Raw genomic sequence first — 23,410 nt, 5'->3', positions numbered from 1 at the left:
TGAGTTATTCAGAATTGAGACATAAGGTAATGAAAATATCAGACTTATAATCATATTTTTATCGAGGAGTATATTAAATTACGACTACAATTTAACTTTTCCAAAATGAATTCATTGCCAGAACGGTATAGGTTTAAAAAGTTAGTTTTATGACTTCCGGTTAGCAGACGATAGACAGTGCAGAAATTTAGATTTATATATTGATCACTTTTACTAAGAAAGAAACATATGACAATGGGACAACAGATGTGCAAATTTAAAACCAAACGATTTTTATGTATGAATCTATTTTTAAAACCTTCTGTTATAGTAATGAAATGTTCAGTGAACTATACATAAATATGTTATCCTAAAATTTTGAGTAGCTAGCCTATAACATATTCCTTTAGGGACAGTGTGTGACATTAAAAATAAAGTAAGTTTCAAAATTCTCATTATATTAATTTAACTGTGATATTCTTAAATTAATCAATAAAAATTTTCTTAATTTCAAATTAATCATTTTTTTAACAAATGGGTTTTATATTAGCATGTTGGTGCAGGGACTTTCTATACTTTAAGTCCCTGGTTGGCGCTACCCCTATTAGTCAAAACTAATATTTATTTATAAAATGATTAATCCAGAAATTTAAATATTGAAAAATATCCAACTTTTGAACAATTTTCAATACACAATCATGATTTTATGTGTTTTGAAAAATATTCAAAGGTTGGATATTTAACAATAATACATTGTAGTACAAAGGACACATAATAAAACTAATAACTAAGCAAGCCAACAAGAACCCCACCAAAAACTGGGGATGATATCTCAGGTGCTCTGGAAGGGTATAAAGCAGATCCTGCTCCATAAGCTGTATGGAGCTTTTAACCAACATTGCAATAATAATCCAATTGAGGTATTACAATCCACTATCAGAATGAGTTACAATGGTTAACCGAAGGTCAATCAGGTATATAAAACAGTCTTCATACTGAACGGCAGGCCCACTAGCTCAGGCTTTTAAAATTGCTTTTGGAGTCTGTGAAAATCTTCTCTAACAGCCAACAGAATCTTGCTTAAGTTTTCACAAAATCAAGCTTTGGGCCATTGGATTCAAAAGTTAATCCTAAAGACTGGGTAAATGATATCATTGAACAATTCGACTCTTACTGGGATGTAATTTATTAAGCATTCGTTATGACATCCTTAGTGGAGGAAAATGCATGAATGAGAAAGTTGTCAATTAAATTTTAAACACATATGGAAAGTTGTCTAGGCACTGATTCAGATGTGGGTACACTGGTTATGCAAACTTTTTTTAAAAATAAAGAAAGCAATGTTATACATTGTATAAGTAAAATTACAGCCAACTTTGTGCAAAAAATAATTTCTATTTATTCCTTATTCTATATATGGAGACTAAAGATGTGTATATCATTAAGACAAAACCAGTGGATCCCCAAAATTTTTTAAACTGAAAGGAGAATGGAGCATTGTCAGATCCTTGTAAATATAGCTTAAAAGACACAATGACATGATTTACTTTTTAATCAGAATGATGAAAATTGAAACTGATAATAGCCTAATATGACCAAAATGTCTTCCTTAAATTTAGTTCACAGAAGTAATCCAATATTGACTTATTTTTTGGCCTAACTTAACTTTGATATATTTGTATAAAAATCTATTATATATTTATGTACAATCATCTTCATTTCCTCTTTACTTTAGTCAAGCTTTCTCATACCTTTTCTTTCTTGTGACTCAAAAAGTAATGTACTTTTCCCTTCACTCAATAAGCATGATTATCTTTTTCTTAATTTTCTGTCCAAATGAAGCTATTAATAATTAATTGACTCTGTAATTTCAGATGATTTGTACATGATTAACAAATCCCATGGAAGGAAGAAAGCTGAAAGATCACATTATACAGCTATATCAGTCAATAAGACAGGTAATATTGTCTTGTCTGAAGTTAAGATACTTTTCCTAAATAAAGATTGTTTTAGTAACAACATTGTATTTCATGTTTTGTTGTTAAATGTTTTAGTATGCTGATTCTCAGAAGATGAGTATGGAAATTTGTAATTGGACAGATGTCTTTTATTTGTGTCAGCTTATATATCAAGAGGTAATGAAAAAAATAATATTTTAATGAGAAATTTCCAACAATTTTTTTCTTAAAAAAAGATCACTGATAGATAAAGTTAAAAAAAATGAGAATACTTAAACAAAAAATTAAAACCTGGCTGAAATATCATGTATTTTATTTTGTGATAAAAAAAATTAAAACTCTGCATTTTCTTTTTATTCCTAACAGGTACTTTCTGATGATGAACGCCAGTTTTTATATAAATCCTTAAGGGAATATAAAGGCTGTCGTGATACAGATAGATTAGCATTACAGTTGTGTAGACTCTGTACTTCATCAGAGAACGTAGAGATAGTCAGATTTGTGTGGACAGAAATCATCCATGGTCAGTCAGCAGAATTTGATCAGATTTTGAAGGAATATCCAGTAGAGCAATTTCAAAATCAACAGATCATATTGAAAGCTGATAATTTAAGAAGAAAAATTCCTTTAAAATCTCATACAGGTACAGTATTATTTGTAACAAAAAGGAAAACAACAAAATAAATTGCTTTTTGTTTGATTTTTTTATCAGCTGTTACCTAATTACATTTAAAATCAACCAATTTTTTGCTCTTATTCATCATTAATTATTTGATGATAAATTCCTGAAATTGATTATAATTTAATGAAATTTGTAATGTATTGATTTCTTGTATCATCTGTTGCCTGTTCATATTTGATGATATCAGGTAACATGTTGGATTAACAATTTTCATAGTATACATCGTATAGGTATCTTCAGTGTAAATGTATAAACTTGTAAATAAAAATTGATTAATAGAAGAAAAGATTTTAATTTTTGAATGACGCAATACTTCAGAGTATAAGGTATTGCAACTGTTGTATTTTTTATGCCCCACCTACGATAGTAGAGGGGCATTATGTTTTCTGGTCTGTGGCTCCGTTCGTTCGTTCGTTCGTTCGTTCGTTCGTTCGTTCGTTCGTTCGTTCGTTCGTTCGTTAGTTCGTCCTGCTTCAGGTTAAAGTTTTTGGTCAAGGTAGTTTTTGATGAAGCTGAAGTCCAATCAACTTATAACTTGGTACACTTGTTGCTTATGATATGATCTTTCTAATTTTAAAGCCAAATTATACTTTTGACCCCCAATTTTACGGTCCATTGGACATAGAAAATGAAAGAGGGAGTTTCAGGTTAAAGTTTTTGGTCAAGGTAGTTTTTGATGAATCTGAAGTCCAATCAACTTGAAACTTAGTACACTTGTTGCTTATGATATGATCTTTCTAATTTTAAAGCCAAACTAGACTTTTGACCCCAATTTCACGGTCCATTGAACATAGAAAATGAAAGTGGGAGTTTCAGGTTAAAGTTTTTGGTCAAGGTAGTTTTTGATGAAATTGAAGTCCTATCAACTTGAAACTTAGTACACTTGTTGCTTATGGTATGATCTTTCTAATTTTAAAGCCAAATTAGACTTTTGACCCCAATTTCACGGTCCACTTAACATAGAAAATGAAAGTGGAAGTTTCAGGTTAAAGTTTTGGGTCAAGGTAGTTTTTGATGAAATTGAAGTCAAATCAACTTGAAACTTAGTACACATATTCCCTATAGTATAATCCTTCTAATTTTAATGCCAAATTAGATTTTAACCCTATTTCATGGTCCATGGAAAATGATTGAGTGGGGCATCCGTGTACTTTGGACACATTCTTGTTATATATAAGAAATTCAGGTGTATTATAAAAAATGTTACTTTGAATTAGTCCTGAGTTTAACGGTGAAATTTTTTTCAAAATTGGACTTTTATTTATGTGTCACAGAAGTTATTTTTAAATTAGGCCAAAAATGAGGCTGAAACATAAATGTACCTTTACCACCCCTTCATCTCTCAGGATTTATTTAAGTTCTGTTTTTTTGTTAATTTCTCATAAACCTATGATGTCATATAAATATTCACTTTAATGTTCAATATGTTGATATATTAGTATAAGTATGCATAACATATTAGTCATACTAACCTCCAGTTCATACTTGGAATGACTTTGAACAAATTTTGTGTTTAGGTTCCTTTCTCAGGAATCTTTCATATATCAATATTAAAGGAACTTTTATTATTTTCTTTTGATGCAAAAAAACAGCTTTTTTTCTTTTAAAATGTGCCCATCCAGAACTTGACAAAGTCTTTTTATGCAAAGATACCAAAGACTGTCCCCAAAATTTGGAATGGGTTGGAATATCGAGGTGAAGTAATAATTTGAAGAGTGAAATTGAACAAACATTCATTGACCTTCAAATATCATTTTGATGCAGTTTTGATATCAGTACATTAATTTTTGTTTATCGTAACAACTTTTAAAATCGCAGCTTTTGTTGTTATTTATATCTTTATTCCAATTATGCTAATATGAATAATATCTCTCTTCATCTCCATTAAACTAAAAGTCATCTGTTTTTTTAGGAAGACTATTTGATGAGGATGGTCCAACAGGTAATCTGCATCTTATAAAGATTCATAAATCAGAGGACAATAACATTGGTTTCTGTATCAGAGGTGGACTGGAGCATGGACTAGGGGTCTATGTTAGTGGAGTTGATCAAGGTTCTGCTGCAGGTAAGGAGATTAGTTTGGATTGGGTTCTGTATTAAAAAGGGTTGATTTAAATATGGGGTTGTTAGTAAACAATACAAAAATGTTCAATAGCAGACAAGAGCAATACATTTGAGCATGTTCAGTATTGGAAAGAGATGACTTCAGCTTGGACTAAATATCAATGTCAGTCAATAAGAAAAGGTTCAGTTGCAGGAAATGGAAATATATTTACTCAAGTGGGTTCTGTATCAGATAGAGATGACTTCAGCTTGGGCTTGAATCACTAGATATCAATGTCCAGGTTGTTGAGAGGGGTTAGTTTCTAAAATGAGCCAAAGTAGAGTCTTTGAAATTGGTATTTGCTATTTTCCAATAAGCAATTTGGAATAAGTTGATTAGAGTCCAAATAATATGCTTAGTATAGGGACACATCTTTTGAACTGTTAATTTGATAGCTAGAATGCAAAAAATATATTTGGTGTTTTATTTTAAAAAATGCCACTTCTGCAAAAGCATGTAATAATTGCTGCTGGACTATAGGCATCATTCAATCAATCAACAATGAAGTGTACCAAGTAAATTTCTGTGTATTTTTCCTTAGACCTTCAATCATGCTTTCCTCCTTGTCTTCTGAAGAAGAATATCATGTAACACCTCCAGTGACCTATCCAATCACCTGGACATTTTTATTTTACATGACAGAGCAGAGCACTCTACAGATTGGAGACAAGATTTTGGAAGCCAATAACATATCTCTTCAAAGACTACCATCTAGTTCTGCAGTGAAGGTTTTAACAGGAAGTAACCAGTTGAAATTGTTAGTAGAAAGAACAGGCATGGTACCAGAATGGAGGTTATCAAGGGAAAGGACAATTTGGTAATTATTTGTATTTTAATATTTTAATATTTGTTATTATGTTCAATAGTTGAATCTGACATTAAGTATACTTTTCCATCAAATATCTGAATTTTTATTCGACCATTTACCATTACACCATTTTTAGCTCACCTGGCTCGAAGGGCCAAGTGATCTTTTCTCATCACTTGGCGTCCGTCGTCGTTAACTTTTACTTTTTAAAAATCTTCTCCTCTGAAACTACTGGGCCAAATTAAACCAAACTTGGCCACAATCATTATTGGGGTATCTAGTTCAAAAAATGTGTGCAGTGACCAAGATGGCTGCCATGGCTAAAAATAGAACATGGGGTAAAATGTAGATTTTGGCTTGTATCTCTGAAACTAAAGCATTTAGAGCAAATCTGACAGGGGGTAAAATTGTTAATCAGGTCAAAATTTATCTCCCCACACATTTTCAGATGAATTGGACAACATGTTGTTAGGTTGCTGCCCCTGAATTTGTAATTTTAAGGAAATTTTGCTGTTTTTGGTAATTATTTTGAATATTATTATAGATAGAGATAAACTGTAAAAGGTAATAATGTTCAGCAAAGTAAAATCTACAAATAAGTCAACATGACCAAAATGGTCCCTTAAGGAGTAACTGCCTATTATAGTCAATTTTAAACCATTTTTCGTAAATTTTGTAAATTTTTACAAATATTTTCCACTGTAACTACTGGGCCAAGTTCATTATAGATAGAGATAATTGTGAGCAGCAAGAACGTTTAGTAAAGTAGGATAGATTACAAATACATCACCATCACCAAAACACAATTTTGTCTGTGTCCTTTGTTTAATATGCACATAGACCAAGGTGAGCAACACAGGCTGTTTAGAGCCTCTAGTTATTTGACTTATCATGGTAGTAATTCAAAATGCTACTGAGTTGTTATTAAGTAAATGTATTCAAGTTAGAAAATGTCTTATCTACTATGAAACAATAAAAACAAATGGTATAAGAATTATTTTTTGTGCCTGAAAATCCATGGAGTAAACATTTGTATGAATATTAAACCATGCAGCTTCTTACAAATTGAAATAATATCAATTACAAATTAGGTATGACTGTCAAATGAAAAAAGTAACAACTGGAGAATATGAAGAATATGGTGCAGCAAACTATTTCCGTGGTATAGATGTGGACATACCAGAACGTTGTGTCACTTCTTCAAATGTTACGGATGAAGAAGATCTGGGATTAAACATCAGAGGAGGGAATGAATACAGACTTGGTATTTATGTGTCAATGTAAGTCATATTTTTAGCAAAATAGAAAGTAAGAATGGTAACTAAGATCTTTGGAACTTCACATAAAGATGCAAACCTATTAAGGGTATGGAGTTGTTAAAAGATTTTCCCCATTTTTCCACTTTAGATTTTGGCACATTCAAATGTTAGGTATCTACCATTGTTCATTGGTATGCATTTTACTTTTAACTAGTTTAATAAGTGGCACACATTCTCTTGCTCCAAATCTTACTTCGGTGATATCCTCTAAAGTTTCAAAAAAATTCAGTATATCAAAAGAAAAAATAAGAGATATGATACTATTTCAAGAGTAAAAAACAGTGCATGTAGAAACGCCGCAAAAATTGTAACCCTTAAAAATCTGGTCGTGCACTAAATCTCCCAAAGGGGATTTTCAAAAGTTGGCAGGTCTGAGATTTATGTTTGAATCATGTTTGTTCATGGTAGTTCTCTTTTTTAGAGTTGAAGAAGGGAGTAAAGCAGATAAGACTGGTATACAGATAGGAGATCAAATAATAAATGTGAACGGAATACCATTTGATAATATATCCCATGCTCATGCTGTGGAGACATTGAATAGTGACACACATCTAATCATAACTCTAAGGGTAGGTGTTAACTTCAAATCACTGGTAAGAGTATGACAGTGTTAACACATTTATCTTATTCCAGAACTTTTTTAAATCAATAACAGTTTTAAGAGGGGGATTTTGATGGAAATTTCAGACCCATTTTAAAGGAGGTTATAGTTCAAATTTCTTTAGTGTGTGTTATGTGTTTAAATATAAATGATATCTGGATGGATGTTAAAAGCCAGTGCTAAAAGTTTAGAGAAGTTATTGACATTTTAGATATAAATTATGTGAAAGTTGCCATGCTCTTACCTTAGCAATTCTTAATTTAATATAGAAATAGATATGCAAAGTTTATATAACAGTACCTCATTCATTAAAATATATGATTATTCCAATCAATTCAATGAATTATTGACCATTGAAAATGTAGAAGATTTACCAGAGTTATGTCCCATTAATTAAGGTTTTGGATTGATTTGCAAATATTTAATTCTGCTTGTTTCTGCTATTGTCAAATAACAATTTACACATATTACATGTCTGTTTTACTACACTATGGGTAAGGTCATTTTGGAACACTCTTATTTAAATTTCTTCGGTCCAATGTTTTCTGAGGTTTCCATATACACGTATAATCATAATTAAGTAATTTCAGCAAGGAGATGATACAAATATTTTCAAAGCAAAAATACAGAAATTTCTGAAGGGTGTATTAGTTGTCAGATAAAAGGGATAATACAATGACTATGGGGCTTCATCAAAATTGAAATCCATGTTTATAGTCATTTGTTGATGTCTCATTTTATTTCCTTTAAACTACAAAGGAAAAGCTCTGCTTTGTATTTTCAATACATTTTCTATATAACTTACAGTTTCTAAAATACAAGAAGCTTTTTATAAGATAATTACTGTGTCCAACACATTATAAGGTCAGCACATCACATGATGATGTGTTCATCATTATCGACTTTCTCCTGCATGTACATTTACTGTTATATCATGTTACAGTCACAAAGCTCTTTATTTGTTTTTGTAATTATTTAATTATGAAAGGAAAAGGTTTTTCCAATCATATATATTTTTGTCAATTTATGTAATCAATAAATTTTTGATCTGGTGAATTTGTTGGTGTCATTTACTTGGTGAGTTGTAACAGTTTTATTTACTTTCTCATCTATTCTGTATCTTTGGGATGACAGTTTTTCTAGTAACCAAACTTTTTAACCAGTTTTATCTATAATTGTTTCGTTTTAGGATGTGGGAAGATTTCCTGTTTACAAAGAGATTTATGCAGAGTACACTTGGACTGGAACGTCAGCTCCTGAGGGGACTGGAAGTAAATTATACATTTATACCTTTCTATTATGTTATTGGATTGAATAAGGTTAAGTGGTATGATGGCCAATGAGATTACCACCAACCAGTTGTAAAAGGAGGAGAATGTTAACAGCTATAACTTATTGTATGGCCTTCAACAACGAGTAAAACCATTGCAGTATAGTAAGCTTTAAAAGCCATTGTCAATAGTCCACTTAACAACATCAGATAGAACTTATGAGTGAACCATCAAACATATAGACTTGTAATGGTAGTAAGTGTTATTAACTGTTCTCATTGTGCACTTCATTCATTCAATACAGTCATTACTGTAGTATCAATTTTTCAGAAACAAAAAACTATTGATATTCAGAAATAACTGTATGTGAATAAAAAAAAACACCTGTCTCCAGGTATTGAATTTATTTTTGAAAGGCATGGAAACAGTTAGAAATATATGGCTAATGTTGAGCAATTCCATCCTGTTTCGCAAACACATATCAAAGTAACTTCTTTCAGCAATTATTTCTTATGAAAATTTAGAATTTTGATATGAAGCTGATGATTTCAAAGTTCTATGTATCTGTAATACTTCCTTCCATTATAAAGAAAATGCTCCTAAAACACATTTATGATACTAAAAAGAAGTCTGCAATGTTTTACCCCAATACATTTTTCATCTGTATGCAATATTGTACTCTTGTCACTTCACATGATTTTCTAGCTATAAAACATTTGAAACTGCAAAGTTAATTATGGTATTTGTATTTGATAGGTATCTATGGAGGTGAAAAACTGATTGAAAGAAAACTTCCAGACACCTGGATAGAGCCAGATGGACATAAGAAAAGAAAGAGTTTACATCTCAGAGTACCAGTAGAAGTGATATCCGCTCATGATCAGCATGATGGAACAGATCCAGTACGTTCTCAAATGTACCTTCCAGAAGGTGAAGAAATATCACATGGCTACCAGCATGGCTCCTCTTCAAACTCTGAGTCACATTCCTTTATCAGGAGTGATAGTATAGATATGAAACCAGTAGACACTTGGATCAAGGGAAGTGGTCATACTAATCCTACATTCCAGCCAGATGATATGGGAGACAACTCTAGTGCTAGTTCTGGTACTTATGGTGAATATACTGTTTCCATGGAGGACATTATAGCAAAGAACGATAACAGAAAATTAAATATCTATGAAAGTATGCATCACAAAAGTGAAGATAATGTAGATGGTGGTTCTGTGAAAGACAGCGGCAGGAAGTCAGTCGAGAGGTATATTTTTGATGATGATTTAGGAAGTTTGTCAGGAACAGGATCTAAACAGGGTAGTGTAAGGCTCAATGTAAACAGCGATGATATCAGATCAGAGACAATTTCTCATCATTCTCTGGATATTGATGATGATGATTCACAGAACTATCTATCTAGTCCTTCTTTCTCATCCTTTACTCAAAATTTTAAACAAAGTAAAATGATATCCCTGACTGATTGGAAACAGTCTGTAGAAAGTTTAGTTCCACAAATGGAGGCCGATTCAACAGAACTTAGAGAAAGTCATTCAGATGATATTAGTGAGAAAAGTGATCAGAGCTCCAGTGATGATAATGAAAAAGAAGAAAACTTTGCAATTTCAATAGTCCCTGGTACAGCATTTATAACAAATGTTAAAGAATCACGTTATAGAAAGAAAGATGACAGTAGACCTAAAAGTTCTAAGTTTAATTCTAATATGAATAAGACAAAATATAGTGCTTCAGAATCTTTACAGCAAGGACAAGGGCAGATAACTATGCATGGTATCACATCAGAATCAACAGATGATCCAAACAACCAAACAACTAACGATCTAAATGATGTAACGGCTAATAATTTTATGAATTCACTTCATTATAAAGACTTTCAAAATGACAATGATTTAAGCCAAGGTGTTAATAACATTAATATTATTGGTTCATCAACAAATAAGCAACAAAGAAGTCATGGTAATTCCCCTGATGGGAATGTAGACCAGAGAGAACTGTCTGAAACATGGAGTCAAGATGATAGTCAGACAGCACTTGTACTACATGATTTTGATCGACAGATACAGAATCTGGAAGACAGGAAAAAAGATTTGGGCATGTTTGAAATGTCAATTCTCACATCTGAAGAAAATGATTCACCAGGACCTTCAAAGAAGGAAAGGAGAGGTATAAATAATGAATCTGATTTTTTTTTTTTTTTTTTTTTAAAGATTATGCTCTCTGGCAAAGAAATGTGCAGGGAACATTTACTTACCACTGAAGTCCTGCATGTTGAAACATTATTCACCAAATTACAGTTGTTGAATTAAGTCAATACAGTTGTATATACAATGTATTTCCCATTTAGGGGCATTAAATGTGTCTTATATGTTTTAAAATAAACATTACAATTAAATACAGGGAACATAATCTTACATTTTTCTTCAAACTTTCTTCAAATTCCTATATTCATGTGCCAAGGTGGCCTAACTTTAGTACAGATTTTATCTGGAACAAACAGAAAATAGAGGAAAGTTTTAAATATATTTGAAATATAAATAAAAGCCATGGTGAGATTATTTAATTGTAGTGGAGGAAATCTTTTATATTTATCCATATACAGATAAAAAGCATAACCTCAAACAATTCTTGTTATGCAGTAAATGCAAAACTTTTTTTTTATATAAATAGGCTCATTGTTTAAGACAGCAAGAAGGAAGTCAAAGGACATGGCAGCTAAAATAAGTTCTTGGAAGATCATTAAAAATAAAATTAGAAGTGGTTTATTCAAAAAGACAGCTCATGGTAAGATATACTTCATATTCTTTCTTTTATGTTTACAGCTTATCCCAGAAAAATAAATGAAGGGGTTTGGAATTCACTATTTTAAGATCTATTACTCATTCAAAGAATTAAAGTGTATTATTGGGAAAACTGTGTTGAACCCCATCACCCATGCAGTTTTATCTAAAGTTCACCCCTCCCCCTTACATTTTTATACTCCGCTTTAAAGGGTATACTATTTAACTCTGTCCGTCCATCCGTCCCATGAATATTTTTCATCGCATCTTTCTTAGAAACTATACCATAAGGATTTCTGAAATTTGGTTTCATCACTGAGCTTTAGCTCTCAGTTTACTTGTTTTTCCTGGAACAGCCCTTTAATAAGACCAGTTTTACGTCCATTAAGAATTGAAATCTTGAGAATAGGAAGTGCTGTGTTCCCTTTGTGGGGTTTTTGTATGTAACTTACTGCCTGCCTTAACAAAAGATAGCAACTTTTAAAAACAAAATCAAATAAACTGTGTTGAATTATAAAAGATGTTGTATACTGACCGATTTTAGAAAAGCAACACTAGATTATTCTTTGTAATTTCCATTTTCAAATATTCATTTTTTTGTAAACAAACTTATGAACAGAAAGTTCTTTCATTACTTCAATGTATAAGAAAAATGCCAGGTCGAAAGGTGAATTGACTATGTCATTTTTAATGTTCAAATATTGTGCTATACACTGAAACCATGGTTTTCCCCTTACCAATGAATGTGTAACCGTCAGAAGCAATGACTGCCTGTAACAAATGCCAAAATGATTATCAGAAAGGTCAACCAGTTCTGTTCAACAGGTTTTGGGTTCTGTTTTTCACTTTCTGATTTTACCGTTGTTCCACCCATTACAATGGGTTTAGGCAATTATGCAGTTGAAACTTTAAGGCTTTAAATGTTTTTCTGCAGTCAATTATTCGGCAGTTTAGTTAATGGGAAACATTTATGGCATAAACCTGTGCAAAATGGCATTCGGCAATTTGATTAGCAGTTGACATTGCGGCCGTAGGTCTGTCTCGCAAATGACGTTGCATAATCAAATTCTATTGACGTTGCATTGTCACTACATGTTGATCTGGTCATTGATGGTCTTCAACAAATCCCTTGTACCGGTATCATTGTCGAAAGGACAGTAAGACGAGTTTCTGACGTCAAATTGTCTGGTTGCAGCACGTTCACTTTTTCCTGTTTGCAGTTTCTAATGGGTTGATTCAGTTTTTTATTCCTCAGTTTTTGCAATATGGTGATGCAACATTTTTTAACGGATTTAAGTGTAGCCAAGGATTAAAGAACTGTTTCACAAAGAAAAAAAAATGAAAACAATCTTTTATTGGCTCGAAATTTCGCTTTCTGATATTCGTGCAATCTCAATAATTCGGTATGTTTAATAACCATAGGTAAGTCAGATGTTGATTTTTCCGAAAGAGAAAGAATTGTGATAAGCATGAAAGTAGTTGTATGAGGATCAAACATGATTTGGTAAAAAAAATCTACAAAATGAGTGTTGCGTTTCTTAGTCTTAGTCAGTCAGTATATTATGCTGCTTGTAAGACATAATTTACCTTAAACAAAAATTGTAATTTAAATCTAATAACATAAACGGTTAATCTAGACTAGTACACATCACCTTTCTATAGTTGATAATGTTAGTTCAAGGATTTCAGCCTTTAGTTACTTTTCTAGAAACAGATTTGTAATACAGATGTTAAACAACAGTCTTCTTTTAAAGGTGATCCTGAGAAAAGAGCAGACTTTGTATGGAGTAAATATAATCCTAATACTTATGATGAGGATGGAATGGGACAGCTAGAGAAATCAGCTAGAGAACTCTTCGATCCTGATGAAGTTGTTGCCATCATTAGATATATTAAAAATGTAAGATTATTTTTATGCTTCTCTGGAGTATATACGAGGGTAATAATGGGGGTACTTTCATGACCTATAACTTTCTTGCCAAATGACGTTAACGGTAATTTTTAGTGCATGACGATAATATGTACACTTTTTTTTTAGATGATAAACCAGAATGTGTCCACAGTACACGGATGCCCCACTTGCACTATAATTTTTTATGTTCAGTGGACCGTAAAAGAGAGATAAAAATCTAATATTGCATTTGAATTAGAAAGATCATATCATAAGGAACATGTGTAATAATTTCAAGTTAATTGGACTTCAACTTCCTCAAAAACTACCTTGACCAAAAACTTTAACCTGAAACTTGCACTTTCATTTTCGATGTTCAGTAGACCGTGAAATTGGGTTCAAAAATCTTATTTGGCATTAAAATTAGAAAGATTATATCAAAGGGAACATGTGTGTTAAGTTAGAAGTTGATTGGACTTCAACTTCATCAAAAACTACCTTGACCAAAAACATTAACCTGAAATGGGACAGGCGGACAAACGGACGAATAGACGGACCAACAAACAGACAGATGCACAGACCAGCAAACATAATGCCCCTCTACTATTGTAGGTGGGGCATAATATATTGTAGGTGGGTCATAAAAAATCAGCTGAATGTGACGAATCATGCTATTTTTTTTCAAAAAATAACGGTAAGGATAATTATTTGAGACATCTGACGAATCACGATAAGGATATATTGACAAATCACATTAAAATTTAAAACTAATTTGAGACTAATATTAGCCCAAAATTACCGTTTGATACCTGACGGTAAAAGGCATTACCACCTTCATATACCAGTCATTCACAAATTCATGCTAAATTAACAGATACAATGTTATGAAAATTAACAATGTTTTTTTTTGGCATACAAAATAAATTGCTTATTTTTCTAAAAAGATCTAATGTAAGTTTAGAAATTATTGCATGCACTTCTTAATGCAAATTTGGAAAAGGCACTTAAATGCAAGTTGCATTATTGGAATTGGTAAAAACAATTTTCTGAGTTTACAGTACTAGTAATTAGTATAGGTCTAACAAATACTTGTGAGAATTTGTTAAATCCTGTAAATTCAGAAATTTGTTGGTGCACTTGGTGATTGTTGAACAATTGGCAAGAAAGGGAGTTAAATTGAATTTCTGCTGAATAAAAATGTTAAAAAAGTTCAATAATTTTAGCTTTTACCACATTTGTTTGTTTTATTACAGTACCATGAAGACCATGATGTTGACAGCTTGGTGGAATATTTACTGGTGCATATAGATGTACCAGAAAAAATTCTCTTGCTTAAGGATGTCAGGTATAAATACAAAATATTAAGCATTATAATATCAATAACTCATAAGTTAATGACTTTTTGTTACAAAGAATATGAGTTTTTTTGCGTGATTCCATCCTGAAATGCATGTCAAGTTATTTTAACAATTGTCATATAATGGCTGAGTAAATGTTTTTTTTTGTTGGTTGGACAGCTCTTTGTGGTGAAATACATTGATAATAGGGTACACAATTATCTTACTATGTAATGAACCTCGATTTGCTATTAAAATTGCACAGCGTTGGGTTACAAAAAAAGGTGCAGTCATATGGACATTTAGCTTTTGAAAATCAGAACCAGCATATTAATATGAAACTAACTGAAACATTTCTTGCATTATATTTAACAAGTGGATACAATTAAAGCAAGAAAAATTAAAATATAATTTTAACTTTTCATGCTCATGAAATGTAAATCTTTGGGCTTGGTATCAATATGTTAGATAAGTATTATTTAACTCAATTTCAAAAAGTTCAGTTTTTAGAGAAGCTTTTTTTTATTTTTCATTACACACCCAGTATTTGAAATATTTAGTCAAAGCTTAAAACTCATGATTTCAGTGAAAAGTTAAGTAAGTATTCAAGAAAGCATGCTGCAAAATAGAAAATTTATATGAATTAGAGTAAAAAATTAATGATTCAGTTTTTAAAGGATTTTTCACATTCGGCTTCAAAATGCAGTATAAAAACTGAATCGTTAATTAAAACAATTGAAGCATTTCTTTTAAAAATTATTTGTATCTGAGAAGGCTAAAAATATGTCAATAATACCTATTATACCTAAATTTCATATTGCTACAGCATTATTTTGCCATCCTATATTTAAATCATGGTTTTTCATTTATGATTTACCAGACAAGTAATCTACAAGTTTGACATGTTCCATTTTGATGAGTTAGTAAAACAGATTGAAATAGAGAACTATGAGAAGCTCTCATCCAATGTGCATCAAAAGCTGAACCGTGAGAAGAGAGGAAAGCCTAAGAAACACATACTACATCCTGAAACTGGTAAATAATAAAATTCATTGAAACAAAGGGATTTTTTTTTATCAAACCAGGGGCCGGTAACAAGAAATTGTATTAAGAGAGGTCGTAAGTATTGAATTGAGGGGAAGATAAGATCATTCTAAGATCATTCAAAGAGTGTAAATCAAAGCTCCCTCAGGTTGTTCGTGGATCGGTCTTATTTCCCCCTTAAGTTGCATCGTAATAGTTTTCAAGTTACGAGTTCTTAATAATTTTCTGACGTTTCCGTTTTTAGTTCCTCGCAAAGAAATTAGAATCACCTTAAATGAATCATCAAAACGTTTTCATGAACGATAAAATGCGCATAGCAATCAACTACCAATTTAACCTAAGGAAAACAATTCTGGTCAGACCACCATTATTCTTCCCCTTTGCCACAACATGCACAATGCTCTTTTGATAATTAAAAAATTTGCACCGCTTCAAACATGAAATAAATTTAACTGCTTATAGACCATTATTATTTTAATAAAATATGCTTGTCTCAGGACAATCAATCAGTGCTTTGCGTTTTGGGTGTCCTTTTATTCCAGGCCAATGGTAGGATTTGAATCTTATATAAATGATGTAGGCTTATTTTCTATCCTACTTTCATTTCGATCAAATCACTACTATAATGGTTTCTTTTATAAATTGTTATTTGGATGGAGAGTTGTCTTATTGGCATTCATACCACATCTTCCTATATCTTTTCACTTAATACAATATTTTTTGTCACATTTTGATAGCCTTCTAGAATAAAAAATAAAATCACAAAAATACTGTACTCCGAGGAAAATTCAAAACGGTAAGTCTCGAACCAAAGGCAAAATCAAATGATAAAACACATCAGACGAATGGATGACACTTGTCAAATTCTTGACTTGTTACAGGCATTTCAAATGTAAAAAATGGTGGAATGAACCTGGTTGAAAGCGCTAAACCTGTCACTTTTATGACAGTCTTATCAAATTCCATTATATTGATAACAATGCGTGAACAAAACGGACACAATAGGCAAAAATGTCACAAATAGGTGTATAACAGAAACACGAAACCCACTAAAAACTGGGGATGGTTTCAGATGATCCGGAAGGGTAAGCAGATCCTGCTCCACGTGTGGTGCCCATCACGTTGCTCATTATATTACGAAACCGGTAAATAGCCTAATTCGTTAGGTCACATTCGTGAAAAGGGAATGGGACTAGTTACGACATAATGAACATATCCGATATCATCTGTATTTATGGATATTCCATAAACGGTCAACCAACTCATGAAGGCTTCCGTAAAATTTAAAAAGTGATGATTTCAGCTTCACCATCTGGAACTCTTGGTTTAAAAAGGAAAAAAAGTCACAAATTACTCTATGCTTTAAATTTAACACTTCTCTCAACAAGCCAAAATTATAATGATTTACAATAAAGAGAAACTACCACCATCCACACACATGGCCGAGAAAACACTGATATATAATTTTTTATTAAGATGAATTAATAATTAGAATAAAAAAGTTCTAAGGTTCACGTATTAACTTTTTTAAGCAACTTATTCTATTATAAACAAGTGAATGTACGACTAAGAGTAGTCGGGACCACTCTTAAAAAATATATCAAGTGAAGCTATTGCGAATTGTTCTTGGTACACCCCTAAGTTGCTAAGTTTGTTTTAAGAGCACTTAATAACTGACCAAAATTTAAGAATGATTTTGTGTTACCGGAATTAGTAAGATCGCTTTAAGGTAGACGTAAGAATCGTTCTTAAATCATGCGCTTTTTCAAAACATTAAGGGCTGTCAATCATTCTAAGATAGGTCTGAGGTTGGGTCTTGTTACATTCTTAAATCTTAAGACGCCCTTTAGACGTTCGTAAGACATAAGAATGCTTCTTGTTACCGGCCCCTGCACAATTATGGTATAAAAAGTGCAATAAATTATCTCCCTTTAGTGATGGTGCTTCCATTCCATTTGAAATTTGGGTTGGCAACTTGAACATAAAATGTAACCTTGTGTCTCATCCATAGAATTTTGACATATACTTTACTTTTAATTTCAGTATTGATATGTTTTTACTTTAACTTCCAAATTTCCTCAATGTTTAGATGGAAGTGCCTGTTCCTAGTTTCAATTTTGACAGTCAATTCCCATAAGTCGTTCACAGAGATACCTCACTATGAGATCTTCCCTTATATAAACATGATATATAAATGTTCATTGTTAAAGTTGTACCTTGAAGTTTTAAATATTTGTTATTCTTTGTAACTTAAATTTCAGATGAGTTTGGACACTTTTACATTAAGCCAATCAAACAGACTGAGTCAAGAGAACAGGAGATACAGAGGCAAGTTATAGACATAATGAAAGCGGAGTATGATCATCAGCCACATGTAACACTAACATTCAACTCGGATGATTTATCCTTGGCACGGTTTGTACTAAACCAGCACAATTTTTCTAACTTTTGGAGAGGTTGACCACACAATTATTTATACATCATGCACCCTGTTACCTTTCCTGACACAACTGTCTTCCAATCTCTATTCTTTACTCATCATTTTGTATTTATGCTGTAATCATACATTCATTTTTAATCTGAGCCAGACTATAAATAAAATCAAACCCAGTACCTAATACAGACCTTTCTCTCCATAAGTTTGAAAAAAATGTTTAACAGTAGCAGGTTGTAAAAAGATTTACTTCATAATTAATGAAGACTGTTTTATTAAACAATTAAATTTAGGAGTAGACAAAATAAGTATGGGTCAAGGTTATATGTGTGATTACAGTAAAAACATTCCAAAAATTATCTTATTTGCCGTTTAGAATGTAAAACAATTTAGCAATCATTAGATCAGCACTGTATGCAACTTCATTATTTTCAAAAAAATCATAATTTTGTTTTAAATTCTATTCATCTATATTACCATTATTTAAAGATGAAAACAAGAAATATTTGTATTTTTTGCTAGTTATATAGTTGTTTTCAATAAACCTTTATAGCACCAACCCAAGTGGCCTAAAACAGTTAAAGTGAGAAACACTGTTATGATTTGTTAACACAAAAAAATCTCTATTGTGATACAATGAAACTGGACATCTGTCTGATCTTTTAAGAACTATTTTAAAGTATGAAAGCAAAGAATAAAGATGTAAAATGTACTAAATAGTTGTATTTATAAACTGATGATTTTTTGGAAATTTTACATTCACGATATCTCCTCTATTTCACTTATGTCTCTGTTACAGTAATCATGAAGATGATAAGTACATGGAAAAGTATGGTAGAGATCTTATTGTATCTCATGTCTCCAAACAAAAAGACATGCTTGGTAAGTATGGACATATGATTTATAGTATAACTAATCGTCGTATTTGAATATCAAAAATAAGACAACGCGTGACCGAACGACGCATGGATTAAACAAGTGCGCAGCACGAGTTTAATCCATGCGTCGTTCGGTCACGCGTTGTCTTATTTTTATACGACCGCAAAAATTTTAATTTTTTGGTCGTATATTGCTATCACGTTGGCGTCGTCGTCTGCGTCGTCGTCGTCGTCCGAATACTTTTAGTTTTCGCACTCTAACTTTAGTAAAAGGGAATAGAAATCAATGAAATTTTAACACAAGGTTTATGACCACAAAAGGAAGGTTGGGATTGATTTTTGGAGTTTTAGTCCCAACATTTTAGAAATTAGGGGCCAAAAAGGGCCCAAATAAGCATTTTCTTGGTTTTCGCACTATAACTTTAGTTTAAGTGAATAGAAATCTATGAAATTTTGACACAAGGTTTATGACCACAAAAGGACGGTTGGGATTGATTTTGGGAGTTTTGGTTCCAACAGTTTAGGAATTAAGGGCCAAAAAAGGGCCCAAATAAGCATTATTCTTGGTTTTCGCACAATAACTTTAGTATAAGTAAATAGAAATCAATGAAATTTAAACACAAGGTTTATGACCACAAAAGGAAGGTTGGGATTGATTTTTGGAGTTGAGGTCACAATAGTTTATGAATTGGGGCCAAAAAGGGGCCCAAATAAGCATTATTTATGACCACAAAAGGACGGTTGGGATTGATTTTGGGAGTTTTGGTTCCAACAGTTTAGGAATTAAGGGCCAAAAAAGGGCCCAAATAAGCATTATTCTTGGTTTTCGCACCATAACTTTAGTATAAGTAAATAGAAATCTATGAAATTTAAACACAAGGTTTATGACCATAAAAGGAAGGTTGGGTTTGATTTTGGGAGTTTTGGTCCCAACAGTTTAGGAATAAGGGGCCCAAAGGGTCCAAAATTAAACTTTGTGTGATTTCATCAAAAATTGAATAATTGGGGTTCTTTGATATGCCGAATCTAACTATGTATGTAGATTCTTAATTTTTGGTCCTGTTTTCAAATTGGTCTACATTAAGGTCCAAAGGGTCCAAAATTAAACTTTGTTTGATTTTAACAAAAATTGAATCCTTGGGGTTCTTTGATATGCTGAATTTAAAAATGTACTTAGATTTTTAATTATTGGCCTAGTTTTCAAGTTGGTCCAAATGGGGGTCCAAAATTAAACTTTGTTTGATTTCATCAAAAATTGAATAAATGGGTTCTTTGATATGCCAAATATAACTGTGTATGTAGATTCTTAATTTTTGGTCCAGTTTTCAAATTGGTCTACATTAAGGTCCAAAGGGTCCAAAAATTAAACTAAGTTTGATTTTAACAAAAATTAAATTATTGGGCTTATTTGATATGCTTTATCTAAACATGTACTTTGATTTTTGATTATGGGCCCAGTTTTCAAGTTGGTCCAAATCAGGATTCCATATCAAGTATTGTGCAATAGCAAGAAATTTTCAATTGCACAGTATTGCACAATAGCAAGAAATATCTAATTGCACAATATTGTGCAATAGCAATTAATTTTCAATTGGAGTTATCTTTCTTTGTATAGAATAGTAGTTGATAATATATGTTGGAAATTTGCCAGACATGACTATGATGTCATTTTCTATTTTTATTTGCCAATAACTTTATGTAAATAACTTCATTGGAAATTTGCCAATATAAAATGTTGCTGATGAAGCTTTTTTTCCTTATCTTATCTAAAATGTTTTTAGATAATGTATGTTGGACATTTGCCAGACATGACTATGATGTCATTTTCTATTTTTATTTGCCAATAACTTTATGTAAATAACTTCATTGGAAATTTGCCAATATCAAATGTTGCTGATGAAGTTTTTTTTTCCTTATCTTATCTTAAATATTTTCAGCTTAAAAGTTGTGTCCATACTTGTTCTCATTTCAGATTTCATAAATAAAAAGAAAATTTCTTCAAACATTTTTTTGACAGGATTAATATTCAACAGCATAGTGAATTGCTCAAAGGCAAAAATTTTTTTAAGTTCATTATACCACATTCATTCTGTGTCAGAAACCTATGCTGTGTCAACTATTTAATTTTAGATTTAAATAAGTTTGAAGAAGAAATCTTTAATTGATTTGTAAAATCTTGACATTTGTTTTGTGTAAAAAACCCATATAATGTCAAAAATTTGATCACAATCCAAATTCAGAGCTGTATCACGCTTAAATGTTTTGTCCATACCTGCCCCAACTGTTCAGGGATCGACCTCTGCGGTCGTATAAAGCTGCGCCCTGCGGAGCACCTGGTTGATATTCAAATACGGCGATTAGTTATTCTTTTTATTACATTGGCAAATGGCTTTTTTTTATGAAATTAATGTAGAAAATGTAAGGAACTATATCTTTTTCCTACGCATTGACAATTTGTTTTGATCCGACGTTATCGACGTCTTGAGAACGCCTATTGTTGTATGACGTCAGAGAGTGAAATAACCATGTTTATTTCACATGTGAAATTATCGGTTTTTATTTAACTGGGAAATCAATGTAATTTATTGCAACCAATGTAATAATAAGATTTACCTTCATTTACCTTGTCCGTCTACCCATTTTTATGTTCATCTATCCATAACTTGAGTAACATATAACTTGGCTTCTATACTTTGGAATGATTGGATAATTGGTTTAGAACTTTATAATGATGAGTGTATGCAATTTACTGGTCTTACTGAGAGTCAATTTTGTTTGACGATAATTGAATTTCTATTATAACCACTGAGCATGGAATTTTTCATTGCATATTGTTTTGCTTCTGTATCAAGGAAATGATTTTATCTTAGTCTTTATAATTTCACATTAGCCAGGCTAACACTTCTTGTTTGACCATACTTTTTATAATACCAACTGAGAATGGCATTCTCCTGTTCATATTACTCAGCTTCTGTATTAAGGAATCACTTTGTATTTTGTCAGGAACTTGAGAATTTAAAGATCTACTGTGTTAGCAATTGTAAATTCTCATTATATTCACAGCATGGAATTTTTGTTAATTTCACCTATAACTTTTTACATTGATATGTTTACAGGTTTATGCATTTCTGGGGGTGTTGAATGCAAGAGACAACCTCAGATAAAAGTTGAGGAAGTTTTAGAGGATGGGGCAGCAGCTGATGAACCTAGAATTCAGGTATCCATATAAATTATCACTAACTCCTGTGGCTTAAATTACTGTAAATTCAGAAGTTTTTGCATGCATTTATTATTGTGATTGATGAACATGAACAAACATACAAGGTTAATAATTGCAATATTCAGTTTTGGTACATGTATTTTCATTACTAGGAGTTTATATGTTTGCACAGCCAAATTAACCAATGAATGAATGATTGTTTTGGGTTTTTTTTAAATTTGCCATGAAATTATCTCCACAAAAACACTTATTAGCTATTGTATGAATTCAATAGACAGTTAACTTTAAAAATTAAATCGCCAGGTAAACCAACTGATGCAGTGGAAAGGTTTTATATACTACACATTCTTTATACCGGTACTTATTTATCACCATTTGATTAGTTTGAAGAAATTATCACAAATTTGGGGGAGGGAGGGGGGGGGGGGGGAGGACTGATGAACTTTTCATCTTTACTCAATCAGGGCCATTGTTTGTGTAATTGATTGTGTATTCAGTTAGATTTTTACAGAATGATGCTATTCATATTTTCAGCCTGGTATGATTGTCCTTGCCATTGATGATACTGATCTAAGGGAAGCTACTCACACAGATGCTATATTGACACTGAAGAAATCATTTAAAGACAAGAACAAATCTACAATGACAATTATTTTAACAGATTCTGTTGTGTGCTAAAAATCTCATTAAACTTTTGTCATAAAAATACTGTTTTATTTCTATACTTATGAATCATCATAATAAATATCTATAATACTAAAATAACGAAGTCCAATTTGTCAGCCATCATGGGGTAAAAACGACAAATCAAAGAATTCAACTTTATATATAGCTAATATAGGACAATGATGTTGATTAAAAATTACACCACTCCAGACCCTTTTGTTTTCCACATAATTAATATTGCCAATAAATAACAAGTTTCGGGTCGAATTCGATACGGATACCAATAGTATATCCACCTGTTACCTATTACCTTATCTGTACGTTCCGTATCTGACAGGCGCACCACCAAACGGTGTATTTAGGATTTTGCTATATACACAGGTCATAATCAAAGGGTTGACACTACTAAATTCAATCATTGTCATATTG

The 23,410-nt window shown here is 31.7% G+C and overlaps 1 protein-coding gene across 3 annotated transcripts; it reads left to right on the top strand.

Moving 5' to 3' along the window:
* Positions 1–145: 145 nt before the first annotated feature.
* Positions 146–23,021, top strand: LOC143071282 (uncharacterized). 3 transcript variants are annotated; one of them, XM_076245493.1, is made up of 17 exons: positions 146–277; positions 1,854–1,937; positions 2,304–2,580; positions 4,532–4,684; positions 5,366–5,540; positions 6,623–6,811; positions 7,272–7,419; positions 8,641–8,722; positions 9,479–10,897; positions 11,402–11,515; positions 13,266–13,411; positions 14,656–14,747; positions 15,620–15,774; positions 18,045–18,111; positions 19,017–19,099; positions 22,212–22,312; positions 22,850–23,021. In XM_076245493.1, the coding sequence occupies exons 2-17, from the start codon at positions 1,881–1,883 to the stop codon at positions 22,991–22,993; spliced, it is 3,402 nt and encodes a 1,133-aa protein (XP_076101608.1). In that variant the 5' UTR covers positions 146–277; positions 1,854–1,880; the 3' UTR covers positions 22,994–23,021. The 3 variants fall into 3 exon arrangements, with proteins under 3 accessions (XP_076101608.1, XP_076101606.1, XP_076101607.1); XM_076245491.1 differs by having other exon boundaries at positions 18,045–18,198; XM_076245492.1 differs by lacking the exon at positions 146–277 and adding an exon at positions 322–415 and having other exon boundaries at positions 18,045–18,198.
* Positions 23,022–23,410: the final 389 nt, after the last annotated feature.

This window comes from Mytilus galloprovincialis, chromosome 4 (assembly GCF_965363235.1).
Source record: "Mytilus galloprovincialis chromosome 4, xbMytGall1.hap1.1, whole genome shotgun sequence".
In the NCBI taxonomy this organism is placed as follows: Eukaryota; Metazoa; Mollusca; class Bivalvia; order Mytilida; family Mytilidae; genus Mytilus; species Mytilus galloprovincialis.
The sequence above is the reverse complement of the archived record's forward strand: the minus strand, read 5'-3'. Positions and strand labels throughout refer to the sequence as shown.

What these genes read in the sequence shown, in the direction of transcription:
- LOC143071282 (XM_076245491.1), top strand. Translation starts at nt 1,881, where the DNA reads ATGGAAGGAAGAAAGCTGAAAGATCACATTATACAGCTATATCAGTCA. An exon ending in TCAAGGGAAAGGACAATTTG is followed by an intron (nt 5,541 to 6,622) that starts GTAATTATTTGT and finishes ATTACAAATTAG; the next exon opens with GTATGACTGTCAAATGAAAA. An exon ending in TTCAAAGAAGGAAAGGAGAG is followed by an intron (nt 10,898 to 11,401) that starts GTATAAATAATG and finishes TTATATAAATAG; the next exon opens with GCTCATTGTTTAAGACAGCA.